Here is a 19,429-nt window from a genome sequence, read left to right as displayed (position 1 = left end):
AATGGTATTTAGTGCTCGTGAGTAAATAGTTAGTTAATATATATCTCTCAGTATTATTTTTATGCATTTAATTGTCAGAAATTGTTTTACTTTTTGTTATTGTTTTTTCTTATAAATATGAAAACTTTTTTTTATAAAAATTTTAAGAAGAATATTTTGTAAAATTAATTAATTAATTTTTGGGTACTTTTGTCAAAATATATTTTAATTTCATACATTTAAATATATTTGTAAATAAACTTGAAGCTTCAGATACTTTAAATTAAAACACTGTATGTGTTTTTTTAATAAACTAATGAAAAAAAATTTATATGTTTTAAATTTAATTTTAAGGATGAAAAAAAAAATTTCAAAAATTTCAAAATAAAAAATACTATTTTGAAATGCGTTTGATAAATCAGGAACTTTAATAAATTATTTTTAAATTTTTATATTGCTATTAATTTTCATCTGTTGTTAAAAATAGAAGGAATAATAAATGTTAGAAATAATTTAATATTACATTTTTATTTAAAAAAAAATATATTACAGGTATGATGTAAGATTAATAATTAATTTTTAAAATTCTTATTTTAGTATATTCAAAATATTAAATGATTTATTTAAATTTATTAATTTTTATCAGCTTACTCAAATTTCTCCTTATAAAACTCATAATTATTTTTAATGGTATTTTCTAAATCTGTTAATTTATAATCGCTATTACAATCAAGATAAAAACAAATATTAATCATATCTTCAAAAGTTTGCTTTGCAATTCTGTATGCTTTTTCTAAATCATTAAAATAATCATAATGAAAGTTAGAGAAACTTACTCCTATAGCCCACCTATAGTAATGGCAAGGTCTTAATGATTGTGCTAACTCAAAGCTTTAAGATAAAAACAAAAAAGCACAATAGATTGATAGATTTTTCAAATCTTCTTGCTCAATACAATTAGCTAAATACTTATGGTATCTACCCTTCAGTCTTAAGTAAAAAACTTTAGAGCTTATTTTCTAGAATAATTTAAAGTGGTTAATATTCAAAATTTTTAATTCCAAACAATAAAATTAATAATATTAACTAATTTATTATTTTTGATTATTTTTTTGTTTGAAGTTAAATAATTGCTTGTTTGATTATAATATTTCGGTAAGAAAATGTGTTTAATAGAATAAAATTTTGCATCTATCAAATTTATTATAAATAAATTTAAAATTTAAGTGTAAAATTACCAAATTTTCTTTACTCAAAAGATGATCTAACACTTCTTGAATTTCTTTAAACAGTTTAAAAAGTTCATCAATTACAGTTTATTTGTAGCTATCAAAATATTTTTTTTTATTGATATTTGAAAATTCAGATTATTTTTCTAACTCTTTCAATTAATCTAAAGTTACTATTTTTTAACGTAAAATAGTATCAGAAGCATAAGCTAATAAACTTCTTTCGTTATGGTCAAGATCTTATTAAAATTAAATCACTTATTTCATCAAATTAAATTCTTCATAAACACAATTCATTTTTTCATAATTCACTGACAACTAAACTAATTATCCCTGAGAAAGATTGTTCATTTTTAAAAAAAGAAATAATTAACAATTTAAAGAAAGATTGTTTGTTATATTTTCTAAATTTTTTAAGTTTTAACTTTTTCAATATTTAACTATTTATCCCTAAAAAAACTATTAAATTTTTGTGATCTTTTTTATTTTTCATTATTATTTTTTAATCTTTTTAAATTATTGAAAACAAAAAATTGTTAAAATATTGCATTCTGATATTTACTTATTTCTATATGAATTTATATTTCTATAATATAATTATAAATTTAGACATATTTTTTTAAATTACTTATTTGATCTCAAACTTAACTAAATAATTTATTATGCTTAATTCTGATTTTTTTCATTTATTTCATTTCAAAAATTTAATGAATTATAAACAGCTGTACTGTATGTACTATGTACCCTAGCATATGGATGAATAGAGGTTTACTTTGATTAAAATTTTATAATATCAATTTAATTGATCTACTTTGTGATCTTTTTATTAGTCATTTTTATTTTTTTATCTATTTAAATTATTGAAAACAAAAAATTGTTAAAATATTGCATTCTGATATTTACTTACTTATTTATTGAGTTTATATTTCTATATTTTCTTACTATAATATGATTATAAATATAGATATAATTTTTTAATTACTTATTTGATCTCAAACACTAGATAGTTTATTATGTTTAATTCTTATTTTTTCATTTATTTCATTTCAAAAATTAATGAATTATAAATACCTGTACTGTATGAATGTACTCTAGCATATGGATTAAGAGAGGTTTACTTTGATTAAAATTTTATATTATCAATTTAAATAGATCTACTATTATCATTTTTTTTTTTAAATTCTATTTTTTCTTATTTCTGAATTAAAGAAACAAATCAAAAATATGAATTTAAGGCACTAATTAAAAACCAGTTTAAAATTAATATTTTGACTGCGAATGAAGTATAATAAATACATAATAGTGATTTTAAAATTAAGATAGGTTAAATTGAAAAAAATCAAATAAAATATCGCTAGAAAATAAATGAATTTACATTTCAATTTTAATCTTGTCTTAACCTCATCTTTTATTTCACAACTAACAACTATTTACATCTTAACAAACAAAAGAATTATTTATTATGCATTGAATGCATTATCAAATAGTAAATAAAATTATTTGAATGAATTGAAATATTTTAATAGATAAATATTTTTTATAAATTTTATATATTTGATTCTTTATTAAGTAAAAACAATTAAAATATTATAAATGAAACCTATCTATTTTATACATGATTACATATTTACCTTTTTTTCATAATTAATTTAATAATCTATTATTATGATTTGAAAAGTTATTCAAAATTATTAAAATATATTTATTTAGACCTAGTCAACATTTTATAAATATCAATTTACACTTAATTAATTCAAAATAGCAGCTATTTAGTCAAACTCTAGTAAGTTATCTTCATTTTGATTAATAATTTAGCTAGCAAATGATTCTCCGATATAATAAATAAGTAGATTAGTAATTATAATTTTGCTCAATTAGAGGTAAATATTAGTATCATTAAACATATCAACTATACTTTTACATTAAATAGTATATGAAATTTAGTAATTAAGTTATAAATTCTATTAAAATTTGTTTTAAGTACTAATAAATTGTTTTGTAAAGTTTCTTGAAACAAGCATCAATATTTATATCAAACTTAAACTTTTTAATTTCTCATTAATAAAATTTTTCTAATTAGGATTTCTATTTCTCAAATTATCTAATAATTATGTTTTAAAAACTTCTATCTAGCATTAATAAACTTTTTAACAGATTAATTAATTTATATTTTGGATAAATTCATTATTACTTATCAGTTTTTATTCAGATTATTGTTCTAGATTATTACCAGGTAGAATTTTTTACACCATATGAGCTAAAAGCAATTCATTTGGTGTCTATTAATTATTGCCATATTTTGTTTATTTATTTTAATTATCATTTGGCAATATATGTTATTTTTTTAAAACTGAACTTTACTTTTTCTTAAATTCGAAATCACCAAAATTAGAATTTTTTATATATTTTTGTGTATTTTGTTTGTTTGTTAAATGGCAAATTTAACAAGATGAGTAAGAATCCCCAAGCGAAATTATTTTAATTATTTTATTACTCATAAGAAAAGGTAAGTTATCAACATCTATAATTTTAGTAATATTTTATTCAGTCGATTTGTGAATTTTAGATGATATTTGTTGTTTATTCTTGCTATTTTTAATTGACTCAATGTTTTCTTTTAATTCATTTTGTTCTATCTCTTTTTCTCTATTCCATTAAAACTATTCTTCTTCTATCTATTTTTACAAAAAGAAAATGCTTATTTTTATTTTTTGGAGAAAATGCTACCTTCTTTACACAATCCTTAAAAGAGCTTGAAAATTAGAACCTTAAATCTAATGGATTTTAAAGGTTTGCTTTTAAAAGAGATTTGAGATTTTTAATATTTTACAAGGCTTCATATTTTTCAAATAATTCAGCACATTACCCTACTGAATTTTTACTTAGACTTGCTTCAAAGCTCTTTTGAATATTTTTAATTGAGCATCTCTCTATAACTAAGTTTCTGCCATTTTCCATGTAGTAAAGATAAAAAGACCTCTCTTGAAATTCATTTTTATTGTTTGAGTCAGTTTTTTCACTTTAATTATAATGGTTGTATAAGAAAGTCAACTGAGAGCAATTGGGAAATACTTTAGTCATCAGCTGCTTATCATTCATATCTATGATATACAATCTATTTTAACCATTAATTGAGAGAATATATCTATTAAATGCATAAAGCCTTCCAAAACTATTTAAATTAGCGAAAATATTTTTTCTACCTATTTTTTTTATTATAATTTACTTTAATTTATTGTTATCTTCATCTGTGAACTGAAGAGTTGTAAGAACTTTTCCAGAGCTCACTTATGCCTTCCACATATTTCCATTTGGTCTAGCTGCCATCACCGATTCATCTTTTCAATTAAATTTATATTAAGATTCTAAAAAAATATGCTTTTATGTTTAATTTACTTACTTTAGTTTCTTGGAAAGAAAGTTATACCCAAAAAATCTTACATTTCAATTGATTTAGCTGATCCTAATTTTACTGCTTACTGAGTAGCTAAATTAAGCGAGTAATATCTTTTTTTAGTAGAAATACATAGAATATTGTCAAAATAATCTAACTGATCAATCTCTGCATCACATTCAAAAATCATATTAGCTAAACTTACAGTTTTTTAGTTTATAACCTTTTATAAAAGTAAAAAATTATAAAAAGTGAATACTGATTGTTGTGATTGCTACAAATTTTTACGTTTTAAATTAGATAGATTTAGAAAGGATAAACGATTAGCAATTTATTGTAGTCAATTATTTTTGCACTTTTGATGATCTTATCCTCTTTATTTAATATTTCTAAGCTCATTTTTGTTAGTTGATAATTAATAATTTTAAAAGACTCTATGTTGATAAACAAATTGCACATTTCACCATTTTTTGCGACAATTAACAGCCTAATTTCTTTTTATTTATCATTCAAAATGAGAGATTTTGCAAAAGGTAATTCAAGCTTATGATCAAAATCTAGAAATAAATTTTTCTTTTTTTCAGGCTGCTTTTGTTATTTACTCTTTATTATTTGATTTTCTTCATTAGAAGAATCTGTGGTATTCATAAACTCGTCATCATTTTCATCTTAAAATTCTTCTCCTTTCTCAAAAATATAAATCGATCCACTGAAAGATACAAATATTATGTAAAAATGTCCTATAATAACTTCTTGTATTTATTTATTTTCTAATTCTATGCTTTCCTTAACAAAATATAAGATCTCTTCCTACTATTCTGAATTATTCTCCATAACTTTTATAACCTTTTGCTTATTTAGAATATCTACTAAATTTTTGGAAAAGACAGGATTTATTTAATAAACTTGCCTAAAAAAATACAAATCTTAAATTAAATATATTGAAAAGATTAAAAATTCTGATCATATTTTTTAGATAACACGTTTTAAAAATCAAAATTTGATCAATTAAAATAATAAACAAACAATAAATTTCAAAAGTAAAGATTTGTTAAAAATTTGTTTAAAAAAACAAAAAGCATAAAAAAATAGATTTACACTAACTAAAATGTCGAAAGCAGATTCTACAGAATTAGGTAAAAAAATAAAAATTAGATGGGAGTGGCATAACAAATATCAAATTATAAATAAAAAGATATAAATAAGTTAAGAGAAGAAGTAGAAAAGCAAAAAAATAATAAGTTCATTTTATTAGGAATATTCTTAGTTGCTTTAGTTTTGTTTGGCGTTCTCTTAAGATTTTCTCCTGAATTAACACAGTAAATAATTTTTTTATTGGGTTTAAGCTTTATTGTATTGCATTTTGCCTTATAAATAGAGATGAAAAGGAAAAATTGTTTAGATTCCCAAGAGGTGCTGATGATTTGAGATTAATACATTAAGTCATAGATAAATATTCAGAATAAAATTATACATTTGTGCTATTTGCATTTTGCTATTTGTATATATTTTTGCAGTCTTTTGCTATTCCTGGACCAGTTTTTCTCAGTATATTGAGTGGAGCTATATTTGGTGGTGTCTAAGGATTTATGCTTGTTTGTTTTGTAAAGTTTTTTTTTGAGAAAGATAAAATATTTAAACATTCTTTCTAACCTAATTAATTAAAAAAATTAATATAGTGTGCAACTACTGGTGCAAGTTGCTGTTATGGACTTTCTTATACTTTAGGAAGAGGTTTAGTTCTTAAGTACTTCCCAAGTATGCTTGTGAAATTCTATAATAAGATCTAAAGTAACAGAGAACATACATTCTTTTACATGCTTTTCTTAAGATTAACTCCTCTTGTTCCTAATTGGTTCGTGAACATCTCCTCACCTATTGTAGGAATGCCAATTACTAGTTTCTTCTTTGGCACATTCTTTGGTAAAAAAACTAACTTATATATTTATTTTTCCCTTAATAATATTTTTAACAACAGGTTTGATGCCTCTTAACATTATTCATATTAATGCCGGTATGACTTTATCAAGTCTTGATAAGGTTGGTGCTAGTTTGCAAGTAATTATTTAAAAAATTATATTAACAATTTAAAAAATGTATTATTAAAAAAAGAATATTTTATGGATAGCTCTCCTTGGTTTCCTTGCCTTAATTCCAACTCTCTTTAAAAAGAAAATCGAACAGTTTGATGAAAAACATAACAAAGAGGCTGCAGCTGCCAAAACTGAGAAGAAAATTAATTGAAAATTCATTATCAAATTAATGTTTAAACAAAAATATATTTTAAATTAAATATTTTATAAATAAAAATCAAATACTTGATTGTATAATATACTTTAATCCTTCTTTTAACTCTTTTTATCTAACTTGCATAAAGTCTACATAGATTTATTTATATTTTAATTTTAATTGATTTATAATAAGATGAAAAAAACCCTTTTAAGATTTTATGATATTCAGAGTGTAAATAAATATTCCCTTTTTGCTGGAATTTAAATTATTATAGCATCAAATTTTATAAATTAAAATATCTTAAATTCAAGCAAATGAAAAAAATAAATAGTTTATATATAACGCTCCTATTTTTGTGCATAACACGTTCATTATAGCATGGAGGTAAAGATAAAAGCATATAGTTGACTTATAAAAACACATTTCAATATAAATAGATGATGAAAGACCTTCAAAAAAGATTAAATAGACATTAAAAGATAGAACTGTTGAACTTAAGAACTTTTAGATTAGCTACATAATGACTTTGGATGGTTAAGATAAGCTTTAGTATGAAATTTAGCCTTCTTAAATTCAATCTATAGTTCAATAAGACTACTGTGAAAAATGGATTTTATAATTTTATAATGTTAGCAATTATTGGAAATTTATTTGCCAAAATGTAATTGTTTAGTTATTTATTTCTATTCTTATTTTACCTGATGAATCTTATGCCATGATTTTTTATAATCTGAAAAGGGAAAAAAGCAAGTTGGTGAATTATAAAATTTATTGTTAAGTTCTATTTTAAGTAAAGAAAGCAAGATAGGTGATATAAAATTATAAGAAAATATCATTCAAGAATTTACATTAAAAAAGCCAGAGAAATAACACTACAACTTTGAGCACTCCAAGATAAAAGATGGATGCTTCAAAATAGATGTCTATCCTCATGGTGTTTTGAACTATGCATTTGAAATAAGATTTTGTGTAGATCAATAAAAGGTAGCAACAGTAGATAAATACAGAGTTATTTTAGAAGACAAATAGCTTGGAAAGAAAATCTTTGAGTGAAGAAATAGCTTATTGTTTGAAAAGCGTTATTCATTAAAATTGTTTTTGTGTATTTAAAAATTCATAAATTTAAAATCCTAAATAGAAATTTAGCATTTAATAACAACAAAAATAAATGTTTAGATAACTTTAAGAAGTATTTAGCTTGCATTTAATTATTTGTAATTTAGTAAATGAACCAACAGAAAATAAATTACTATTTTTTTATGTGAGTTTTTAATAATGATGAAAAGTATTTAAATGAAATCTTTAAATATAATATATAAAAACAGATATTTATTAAGTAGAATTAGAATTCATTAGTTGAATAAAAATAATGGAAAATGCACTAAAATAAATGAACTGAGGACATAATTAATTATAAATGATACAAAAATATTTATTTTAAAGTATTTTGATAATATTTTATGATGGAAAATTTTGATTTTTGCACAAAATTTATGTGTTTTAATTTATTTATTTATTTAATTAATTATCAAATTTGTCTGATAAGATTTAGAGAGCATATATATTTTGTTTAGCTTTATTCTAGTTTTTTTTAGACTCACTCATTAATAATCATCATCTTCATCTTCTAATTCGCTTTATTTATTAAGGCTCTCTTTGCTCTATGTACTTGTTAAACCAATAAAATCTGACTTCTTTGTTATATCTGCAAAATCTTTATAATCTATAATATTATTAGTTAATAAATATTCATTAATTTATTTTTAAACTTTCAATAACATGTTAGACAAAAATCAACTCCATTTGCCACTTGACAGCACAACAGATAGTAAATAAAATTTAAATTAAAAAGATTTACCTTCTCCTGATAATAATACATTTAGTTACTACTTTTGTGGTTCAGTTTTATTTCTTGATTATTCAAATAGCTGTTCTTAAGCTCTTATGAGTTATTATACCATTTCTGGATTTTTATATATTTCATTTTAAGCTTTCTATATTTTTTATTTAAAAAAAAGAAGATTGTTAATTTATTTTTTTATTTTCTCTGATGATTTTTTCTAAATAACATTCTAATTTCAAATCTTTTTCAAATTTTTATTTGATTTGCAAAATATTTACATGATTTTCTTCTGAGAATGTCTGTTTGGCTTATTCTAGCTCCTCTATTTAAGAATCTAAGTTATATTTCTATTAATTATAAATAATAAGAATTTATTTTTTGAATATGATATCATTTTTTATTGAGCGCTAAAGTTGGTTTTGATCTTAAAGTAATGATTAGCACTAAAAAGTTTGCATGAATTTTAGTATTTTTGTTACAAAATGGATTTTTCTGCATCTAAATAAATTATTTTGAAATTACTTTTAAAGCTTGATAGATATAATAAGGTGCTATCGTTTTTTTCCCTTCCTGTAGGCATATCTTATTTGCTTCATCTGCAATCACACTAATATATTCTTTTTAAAAATTCATAAGATTTAAAAGTAAACGGGTAGAAAAATGAATAATTAAGAGTAATTAATGATGAATTGCCTCTCAATTGATAGAAATTTTAATGTTTAATATTGTATTCAAAGTTACCTCTTGAAACACGCAAAATAAACTCTATAAATTCATTTGAACATTTCATGCCATCTAAATTTTCTTTAACAAATGCACCAACAGTTGCTATTAATATTTTAAATTTATGAGTTTTAGAAAAGGTTTTTTATGTACTTTTAAGGCAGCTATGCTTATTTAAAAATGATTTATTTGAAGGAAACGCTATCTGCCAATCCTAAAATAGAATGTAAATTAAAACCTCTTGGTAAATTTTCGTCCCCGTCCATTTATGTGTTTTACTGCTTGCTAACCAGTGTTGAACATATATTCTTATTAAATAGTCAATTTCTGCTTTTTAATTCATTATTGGTATTTAAACTAAGCTAAATGCAAAAAATTTCTCCCCCACTAAGTATTTATTTAATCATTCAATTTACATGAATATCAACTAAAATCAATTGTCTAAGAGCTATTCAGAAGTTATATCATAATAGGATCAAATATAAAAAGCATAATAGCTAACTAACTAACAATCCTTTTATTTTTGTATTAATAATATAAAAGGAATTTACACAAACAATTAAAAAGATGAGTTTAGTTTTTTGATAATTGAATTTTACTTTCGAATTTTATTGTTAAATCTTTTTACCTTTATGCAAAAATATATTGAGCAAAATTAAATAGAACTTGATTTTACCATATTGATTACTTTATCTTTGATCAGTGTAAAAAACTCAGAAAATTTTTAAAAAATTAATGGTAAAGCTTAATTAAAAAGGTTTTATTTATTAACAAAGATAATTTCTTAATAAAATTCTGATCAATGTTTAATTAATTAAATAAACACTTTGATTTCGATGAATTCTAAATACCTCAATTTAGATATCCTAAACAAAATGCAAAAGTTGTTTGATAACAATTTTAAATTGAAATTAGAAAAAAATAAACAATTTTTTATATAAAAAATATAAAAAAACAAATATTTCTTTTGAGTTTTAAAAAAGGTAAAGCTAAATTAAAATAGATAAAGATTATTTGGTCATTCCTTAAGAAATGAATGGCATAGATAGCTTTATAGAAAGTAGATTTTAAACATATAAACTTGGTTAATAAGACAATCATGATATTTTAAGAGAAAGAATAGCATAAAGCTATTTTTATAATCCTCAGAAGACTCAGTATTTGCAAGATTATTTAAATTAAAAAAAATTTACCAGTTAAACACTCTAGAAATATTTTAAAAATCTTACAAAAAGCGTTGATTTACCTTTAAAAAAAATCTTAAGCCTAATTAACATTGTTTTCAAGTTATAAAAAAGATATTTTTTTTAAAATAATAAGAAAAAAATTCAATTTTTTCATTTTGATTTTTTGTAAAAGGAAAATAGAAGATTAAGCTTTCCTAATCATTAAATAAAGTATTTCAAAATCTAAAGAATTTTTAATAAAAGAATAAGTAAAGATTATCTTTCTTAGCTTATTCAAAAGCAGAGTAATTAGTATGTCTATTCCACTAAAAATTAAAAAGTTTAATTAAATATGCAAATATAAGATAGAAAATATAGAATTTAGTTAGAAAGAATTTCAAAATAAAGACTGAGGCTTAGATAAAAAGAATTAATAACATAGTAGTAAAAAAAGAAGAAAAAACCACAGGCTTTTTTAATTACTGAAAATAAAATAATTTTTAAAATAATTTAATCTGTTAATTGCTTGTAGAAGGCTTAATTGTCAGATCAGTGTATTGAAGAAATAGTGCTGCCTTTTAGAAATCATAAACTAAATTTTAGTTAATAGGTTAATGAGTTTCGAATAAATATAAAAAAGTAATTTTTAACTTTGAGTTTATGTTTCGAGTCTTAGCTTTACTAGCTTCTCAATTCGTTTTTGAATTTACTGTCTTAAAATATAGATGATGGAAATCTAGCTCTTATGTATTTTGAATTGGCTGTAATAACTATTTAAAAAATATGTAATGATAATTTTTACATTTTAATTTATGAAATATGCAAAGCAGTAGATAAAATTATAAAGAGAATGCCTTTAATGATAAAAGAAACAAAATAATTTGATAAATTGATGATGATGTACTTTTACTATAGAGGATTTGCTTAAATAAACTTTGACGCAAAACACAAATTCTATGATTATACAATGTGCAAACATTATTTCTTTAAACTAAATTATAAGGACTATTTACATATTGGTTTAGATTTTATTTAAGAAAACTTGGACGACTCTGGGCAGTTTGATTTCAGCCTAAATGATTAAGAAAAAAAAGATAATTTTACTAATTTATTCTCAAGTTTTTAATAGAAGATTAAAAATTTTAAAATAAAAAAGGGAATAAAAGATATTAAGAAGAAAGAATAAATGAAAGGTATAGAGTTAGGTTTTATTGATTTCTTTTTTTAATGCTACATATTATTTAGAGATTAAAAAAAGAACTTCAAGGATAAAAGATATGATTTGCTAAAATAGACTTTGAATATTTACACTAAAAACCAAAAATTTGATTTAGGAGTTTCATAGATACATAAATGTTTCTTTTTCTTATAAGATATGTAAGAATGCGAAGATTTTATAAGTCGATGCTTAAGAGTAGTAAGATTAGTCATGAAGAAAGAAAAACTAATTACTCATTCTCAATCAGAGGAAACTATTTATGAAAAATTTAATGAAATCTCTGTTGAAGAAAAACTTTCTATTTCTAAAGTAGATAATGATAAAAAACCTTTATTGATTAAATATTTGAAGTAGCTTTCAGAAATATATATTTATAGTTAAGGTGTTATAGGTTTTCTAAACATTTATAGGTGTCTTTCTATACTCTCATAAAGCTATTATTATAAGTATTTGTTATATTTAGAACAGCTAAAATGGAAAGCTAGAGATCTAAAATTAGAATCTTAATATAAATAGTTAGTTGATGAAATTGAGAAAGATTTATAAAAGAAAAATGAAACATATAAACTGTTTTGGAAGTTAAGCTATTCTAAAATGAAAGAAAGTTTTATCGGAAATTAACTAAATTCTCTTAATGTAGATATAAAAAACGACTAGCCAATTTTGCATATTAGAAAAATAATGAATAATATTTTTTTACAAATTCAAAACTAAACAGACGATAATATTTTTACAGTTTTATTTAAAGTTGATTATGAAATATTCTTAAAAAAATGGAAGGAGCACTGTGAAAAAATCGAAAAATAAAATGGAAAAGATAATAATGTAACTGCATACACAAAATCTTTAAGGTTTAAAAATTAATTAGTGTTCGTAAAAATGTATAGCTTAATATGTTATTAAAAACCAGGTGAAATTGAATTTAGTTATCATGATTACTCTTTCGTTTAAGAAGTAGCTATTGCCATATACCTAAGAGATAAGCAACACTAAAAATATCAATCATTTCATGAAAGTATTGGGTATAACTGCTTCAATAGATATATTTATCACTTCATCTAGGATAACAAAATATTTTTAATATTAGAATATTATCCTATCCTTTATCAAGACATATTAGGTAATGGCCATTTCAAAAATGAAAACTAACAATAAAATCTAAATAAATAAAAAGTAAATATTGCTTCTTAGATCAATTCATAAAGAGAATAAAGACAATAGCAAAATCAAAAAGAAAATAGCCAAATAAACTCTACTATTAATAGTTAATCTACGTTATCTTAAGATACTCACCACCAAAGTACGTAGAATAATACTATACAGTAATAGTAAGCTGAAATTGATTCAAATCTAAATATCCCAACACATACTTAAAATTCATTAAATTAGATGACAAAATAAAATTTATAATTTACTAAAAAAGATTTATTTTCGGTTATGCTTCGGTCTGAATAAGCAGCCCATATGCTAAAAGAAAACTGCATTATCCATAAAGATATTAAGTTGCTAAATATAGCAATGAGAAATATACGTGAGATAGTTTTTATTGATAATGGTATTTCAGAACTTTTCCTAGAATTTAGCTACTACATGGATAATAGTGGTACCAAACTCTATAGAAGCTACTAGCAAGCATCAAGTCAACCTATAAGTGAAAACACTGATTTAACAGCTTTAATTATTGTTTTATATGAACTAATTAGAGGAGAAAAGATAGACTTAATAAATTCTGGGACAGATAATTACGCAGCCTACATTTCAAAATATGCAAGCAAAGAAATAAATTTCATGTTCAGCAAAGATTTCATAAAACTTATTGAAATGATCTGCGATAGCTAATTAGATACAGTCAAATCTAGGACTAAATTTTTCATTTGGTAAAAATTTGAAATATTCATGAATCTCCTCTATGATTGCCTATATAAAGATTCTTAAATAGAATATTAAAAATACTACACACAAGTTAAGAAAGCAATAATAGATATTGCTGTAAATAGAAAAAAACCAAATTTGGAAATTTAATTTGATTATAAATTACTTAAAAATTTAATTTCTGATGATATATTCTTGATGTTAGTTTCTCTACAGTCTAATAATATACTTAAAATGTACGAAAGTTTATTATTTTTCGTCATCAAGCAAAGAAAAATGGAATAATATCATGCAATAAAAATATAAATTTATTAAAAATTTAATATATCAAGAAATAAATTATGTGAACTGCAATATGATGAAAATAAACTCTACGAAAGTATTGAATAGTATCTATATAATGACAATACTAGAAAGAAATATCATCTAAATACTTTTTAAAAAGATATAATTTCTATCTGCCAAAATAAATACGCAATAAATTATCTCCAAGAAAAGAAATACGAATTTAACAATTTAGAAGAATAGCTTACAAATATTCTAACAATGAATGAATTTGATGATTCAGATAAATATTTTGTTATAAACATATTTTAAAAGGTTTATAAATACTCAATTTATCAAAAGATAATAGATAAACTAACTAAATATATGGATAAATTAGAAAAATAAATAAACTAATTTTAGTAAACAACATGCGAAAATATCAAAAAGACATATTCACTAACAGACTCAATAAAAGAGTAAATAGAATTACACATAAAGTCATATTAAACTAGTAAAAATTTTTTAGATCAAAAAAGTTAAATAGAAAAATCAGTATTACAAAATTATACAGATGAGTTTGAAAAATAAAATACTTAACATAATTCTGAATTTTATTCATCCAATAGCAAATATTCTTTCAATAATTTTACTAAAATTATACGCGACGGAAATTTAACTGATCAGCATAATAAGACAAAAACATTTCTTGAGAATGAAAATCAACAAATCAATAATTCAATTATATCAAGTTCTAATTTTGAGGAATAGTTTCCTTATAATCAGAGCGATGAATTTGGTTTTAACTATCACAGTTTTCACAGGATAGAAGGTGAATAAACAAAAAGAGATTAAACTAAATAGAGAGAGACTATGGAAAAATAATAAGATACATAAAAGAACGATTTAAATATATCTCAAAGTCCAATATGATATCTAGTTAACTTTCTAAATTTAAAAGCAAAAATAAATTCTACCAAAAATTAATTTTTTATATTTGATTAATAAAACCTTTTCTATATTTTTATTTATTTATTAATATCTATTTTAATGGTGTAAAACATCCATTCAAGACTCACCTATTTATTTTATAAAAAAATAGTCTGAGACAATTTTTTGCTCAATTAAGAAAAGATCAGTCTTAGATGGACCTATCTTTTTTTTTAAAATTTATATTTGTTTTTTTTGGTCATATTTGAGAGGAATATAAAAATAATTAAAAATCTCAAATGTATTTAGCAATTCATTTTTAATGATTGCTCAAAAATGTATCGTAAAGAGTAAATATATATTTTTTAAAAGAAATAAGCAAATATTTTAACTTGGTTGAACAAGATACCTTGATAAAAATAAAGCTCATAAAAATTTTAATTTAACTTAAGTATTTTATATCTACAAAGGATTATTGTTTTTAGAGTAGAGAATATAAATATATAGTACGTATTAAAGTAAACATAAATTAAATTTAATCAATATTTTTAAATATAATTTATAAAATTTTTGAAAATTTTTTATTTGGAAAAAAATAAATAAAATTAAAAAAAATAAAAAAATTTATCTATTGATAGATGTTAAATGATTATAAAATTAAAATTAACATATTTTTGTTTATTTTTGTCCTTTATGAATAAAATCATCCATCAGAATATTTTTGTAAATTAATTTAAATAGTATAAAATTCATTAAAAGTGTATTATGAATTAATATTAAAAAAAAAATATTAATCTATTGTTTTTAATTTTTAATGTAAAAATCAATTTTAGTTAGATTCATACATATATACTTACATATATTTATCTATAAAAATTTTATATATTCATTTTAATTTTTATATTTATAAATCATTATTTAATATATACTTTAACAAATTTTTATTTTATTTATTTGTTTCAGTTTCCAATAGAAAATGGAGTATAGGGTGGGTAAGCATATATGTCAAAACCACCACAAAGAAGATATTTAGGAGCATAATAATTTTTGAAGAAGCACTCATTACTATTGGCAATTTCTCTTACTTTTTCATTAATGTAACACATTTCAAAATATTAGAAAAAGTTAATTTCATAATCACTTTAAGAAAAGAATCTCGAGTAAACGATGTATTATTTACAACCTTCAGGAGCTTAAGGAGTATAGGTTTAATTCTAAAAAAGATAGTAGGTATCAATGAATTCTTAGCTTTAACGGCAGGGATAGTCAGAAGGGATTTTTTCAGTGCAGTTTTGGTATTACTCAAAAGTAACAGGAACTAAATTTTCAAGATCAGCTGTTGGTCTTTGTTAAATTAAAAACAGTGTAGATCCTATCAAGGCTATTATAGGTATTAAGAAAAATATCTTATTCATGTTTTTTAATGATTCTATGATTTAGTTTTAGATTTATTTATTTATTTATTTTTAATTAAAATTGAAAAGCTCTTTTATATTAAAATATCACTAAGTATTGTTTCTGATCAGTACACACTAAATTCACATAAGAGCTATTAAAGCAAACTTATCAAATTTATATTGAATGTATAAATTTGTTATTTAATTAATTAAGAAAATAATATTGATAATTACATAATGTGTATACTTTTAGTTTTATCTAGGTTTAATTGCTCTTATCTGGATTTGAAATTCATAAATTTTATTAAATTTAATTAAAATAGATAAGTAGCATAATATAAATAGGACTTATTACTAAAAGTAAAAACATAATGCAATTTTCAATATTCTTTTCTTAATTAATTAAATAATAATTTTATACATTCAAATAGATAAAAAATTTGATCAGGTGTATTTATTAGTAATAAGTCCTATTTATGACTTTTAGACTACTTGTCTATTACATATAAAAATAGTAAAATTTTAGAATTTCTTACATATTATAGTTAAATATTATTATGAGATAGATATTTTGAGTAAAATATTGTATTTAGTGATAATCTGTCTATATAATAAGCATATTCAAACTAAAAGTTTTGTTATGATTTTTCGAGGAATATAAAGCAAAGATATTACAAAAATATGGGTGAAATCAAAATTATTCCATAAATTTACTCAGAAATTCTCATAGATCATTATAAATTTTGCAAAAAAATACTTTAGCTACAATTTAAAAAATGAATGAAAATGGCTGTTGTAATAGGATAAGGCGGCTGCTTGTACTGAGAAATCAACTAAGTAATGGTTTAAAAAGAAATTTTAGCTTTTTCCCATCTTTTATGCTTTATAGATTTAAATCATATTGAATATGTGTAGACTTACATGAAATTTTAATTAATAATGAAAATAAAAGTTTCAATAGAATGAATTATCAAAATTTTGGAGACTTGAGATGGCAAAAAACAAGAATTGATTACTAGAATAAAAGATCATGTCAATTTGTAGTACTGAAAAATAATTACTAATCATGGTGATTATAGCAGACTAACATCTCTAATAAAATAAGTTGAACTTTTAATTAATATAAAAAATAATAATATATCGAATATATTTTTTATTTAAAAAACCTTGAAAAATAATTATATTGAATGATTCCAGGTAACATTATAATAATTTACTTGAGTATTTTATTGTTTTATAATGAAAAAATTGAATTAGATTGTTGAAAGGAAGAAGGCGATTTATTAAATATAATTAATTAATGGTGGAATTATAAAAAATGAGAATCAAAATTTGGAAAAAGTTTATAGTTCATGAATATAAAATATTGCTATTAGTTTGTGTTGGTATTATACTAAATTAAGCACATTTTTTACATTTTACAATATAAATAATTTTATTTAACTAGCAAATTAATGCACAAAAACTCAAAATTTTCATTTGAAAATTTGATAGATCAATTAAAAAATATATCTAAAACTTATTTTCTATATTTTAATGAAGATAAAATAAATGCCTAAGATTTAAACATCAATAGATCAAATGATTACAAATTAAATAGATTTATAGTTTTTCATTATAAATTTGTTTTTTAATATAAAACATTTAAAAAGAGCTATGAAAACTAAAAATATCTTTTTCTAATAATTATTTTATAATTTAATTTTCACATTTTAAATAAATATATTTTATTTAAAAAAAGATAACAATTTAGTTCAAAAATAATTTAAGTTTTCAAAATTTAATATAAATGATAAGCATATATTATGTATTAGACAAAATACTCAATTTATTTACAAAATAAATTAGATGTTCATAACAAATTTTATATTTATTATTTCTATGAAAATTTATTTTCAAATTAATTAATTAACTTATTTCATTTCATAAGAGGAAAATTAAAATTTGTATTTTAACTTAATTTTCAGATACGAAATTTTATAATTAATTAATAAGTTAAAAAAGGGCAATTTTCCTCTAAGGAAAATTAATTAAGTAAAAGGCTATTACTGCGAAAGCATAATAGCCGCAGAAGTATTTAAGAGATAAGGCATCATCAGGACTATAAATAAGAATCGATATAACTAACGATGCTCGTCTAGAATAAGCTGAACATAAAGTGAGGGGGATTGTATAATGTTTATCTAGTTTTTTAACCCGATGGCGGACCAAAAAATCAATAACAACAACAACAACAAAATAGTACCTTCGACGCAAGCACTTCCCGGCGAATCGAAACAAATTCAAGTTTTTATAAGGCTAAGTTTTTTAAAATCCGATAAAAAGATAAACAAACAAAAACCCTTCAATAAAAAGCGAGATTCTAGGCTCTCTTAAATACTATCTAGTCCTCCGAAAGACCCTTAAAGATTAAAAAGGATAGTTTTCCTATTTAAATATATTATCAAAATTTTAAATAAAAAAGATAAGCCTCTTGCCAAAAGGCCAATTGCCATATATAATTAGTATTGTTTTAAAAATATAGGAAAAATGCCAAATTGCCAATGCCATGAAGATTAAATTTTAAAAAAACAAATAAACAAATATAAAAAAACAAATAAACAAATATTTAAATAAAAAATAAAAATAAAATAAATAAAACTTAACAAATAAATAAAAATAATTAGATAAATAAAAATAAAATAAAAAAAACTAAATGAATAAAAATAAAACATAATACACATAACCTAACAAAGCAAAACATAAAAATAAAATACAACAAAAGCTAATAAAAATAAATAAATCTAAATAACATCCTGCAAAGTCCAAATTTTTTCATCAATTATTTTAATTTAATAAGAAAGGAAATTTTATATTTTTTTGGATAAATTTTTTAAATTTTGTGAAAAAATAAATAATCAGTTTGTATTTTTTATTTTTAATCATTTAAATAAATAAAATTTGATAATTTTCATGTTAATTTTAACTAAATATAATTTAATAAAAGTTAAAATTTATAAAAAATTTTTTTTAAAAATTAAATAAAAAAGTTGAATGAATGATTTATTTACTGTATGTCAGTAATTTATTTTAATTTAGTCAAAATATAAATAAAATGTTAATCGTGTAAATCAAGAAGCAAGATAGAAATTTCTTTTAATTCAAAATTGATATAAAAATCTTTTTTTAGCACAGAGAATAT

At 21.3% G+C, this 19,429-nt stretch overlaps 8 protein-coding genes across 8 annotated transcripts; 3 read left to right on the top strand and 5 right to left on the bottom strand. All coding sequences in view use genetic code 6, as the record gives it.

Annotated features, from left to right (window-relative positions):
- Positions 1–581: 581 nt before the first annotated feature.
- TTHERM_00292110 (14-3-3 family protein 14-3-3 beta/zeta) lies at positions 582–1,559 on the bottom strand (the record flags this gene model as incomplete). The annotated part of the gene is made up of 2 exons (XM_001018729.2): positions 582–998; positions 1,218–1,559. 2 exons carry the CDS (start codon positions 1,557–1,559, stop codon positions 582–584), a joined length of 759 nt encoding a protein of 252 aa, XP_001018729.2.
- A 1,382-nt stretch (positions 1,560–2,941) lies between these two features.
- Positions 2,942–5,436, bottom strand: TTHERM_00292100 (transmembrane protein, putative; the record flags this gene model as incomplete). The annotated part of the gene is made up of 5 exons (XM_001018728.2): positions 2,942–3,883; positions 3,936–4,380; positions 4,435–4,546; positions 4,609–4,825; positions 4,891–5,436. The coding sequence occupies 5 exons, from the start codon at positions 5,434–5,436 to the stop codon at positions 2,942–2,944; spliced, it is 2,262 nt and encodes a 753-aa protein (XP_001018728.2).
- Positions 5,437–5,710: 274 nt separating this feature from the next.
- On the top strand, positions 5,711–6,846 carry TTHERM_00292090 (SNARE associated protein; the record flags this gene model as incomplete). The annotated part of the gene is made up of 6 exons (XM_001018727.3): positions 5,711–5,738; positions 5,798–5,921; positions 5,981–6,206; positions 6,282–6,525; positions 6,581–6,660; positions 6,715–6,846. The coding sequence occupies 6 exons, from the start codon at positions 5,711–5,713 to the stop codon at positions 6,844–6,846; spliced, it is 834 nt and encodes a 277-aa protein (XP_001018727.2).
- A 302-nt stretch (positions 6,847–7,148) lies between these two features.
- On the top strand, positions 7,149–7,887 carry TTHERM_00292080 (hypothetical protein; the record flags this gene model as incomplete). The annotated part of the gene is made up of 3 exons (XM_001018726.2): positions 7,149–7,218; positions 7,272–7,495; positions 7,573–7,887. The coding sequence occupies 3 exons, from the start codon at positions 7,149–7,151 to the stop codon at positions 7,885–7,887; spliced, it is 609 nt and encodes a 202-aa protein (XP_001018726.2).
- Positions 7,888–8,435: 548 nt separating this feature from the next.
- On the bottom strand, positions 8,436–9,666 carry TTHERM_00292070 (histone-like transcription factor and archaeal histone protein; the record flags this gene model as incomplete). The annotated part of the gene is made up of 6 exons (XM_001018725.3): positions 8,436–8,557; positions 8,693–8,828; positions 8,956–9,024; positions 9,200–9,294; positions 9,419–9,505; positions 9,639–9,666. 6 exons carry the CDS (start codon positions 9,664–9,666, stop codon positions 8,436–8,438), a joined length of 537 nt encoding a protein of 178 aa, XP_001018725.2.
- A 1,750-nt stretch (positions 9,667–11,416) lies between these two features.
- On the top strand, positions 11,417–14,854 carry TTHERM_00292060 (kinase domain protein; the record flags this gene model as incomplete). Its single annotated transcript, XM_001018724.2, has 1 exon — positions 11,417–14,854. One exon carries the CDS (start codon positions 11,417–11,419, stop codon positions 14,852–14,854), a length of 3,438 nt encoding a protein of 1,145 aa, XP_001018724.2.
- A 956-nt stretch (positions 14,855–15,810) lies between these two features.
- On the bottom strand, positions 15,811–16,266 carry TTHERM_00292050 (transmembrane protein, putative; the record flags this gene model as incomplete). Its single annotated transcript, XM_001018723.1, has 1 exon — positions 15,811–16,266. The coding sequence occupies one exon, from the start codon at positions 16,264–16,266 to the stop codon at positions 15,811–15,813; it is 456 nt and encodes a 151-aa protein (XP_001018723.1).
- Positions 16,267–18,530: 2,264 nt separating this feature from the next.
- On the bottom strand, positions 18,531–18,971 carry TTHERM_000292049 (transmembrane protein, putative; the record flags this gene model as incomplete). Its single annotated transcript, XM_012798272.1, has 1 exon — positions 18,531–18,971. One exon carries the CDS (start codon positions 18,969–18,971, stop codon positions 18,531–18,533), a length of 441 nt encoding a protein of 146 aa, XP_012653726.1.
- Positions 18,972–19,429: the final 458 nt, after the last annotated feature.

This window comes from Tetrahymena thermophila (assembly GCF_000189635.1).
Source record: "Tetrahymena thermophila SB210 genomic scaffold scf_8254594, whole genome shotgun sequence".
NCBI lineage: Eukaryota > Ciliophora > Oligohymenophorea > Hymenostomatida > Tetrahymenidae > Tetrahymena > Tetrahymena thermophila.
This window is presented reverse-complemented; position numbering and strand designations above follow the sequence as displayed.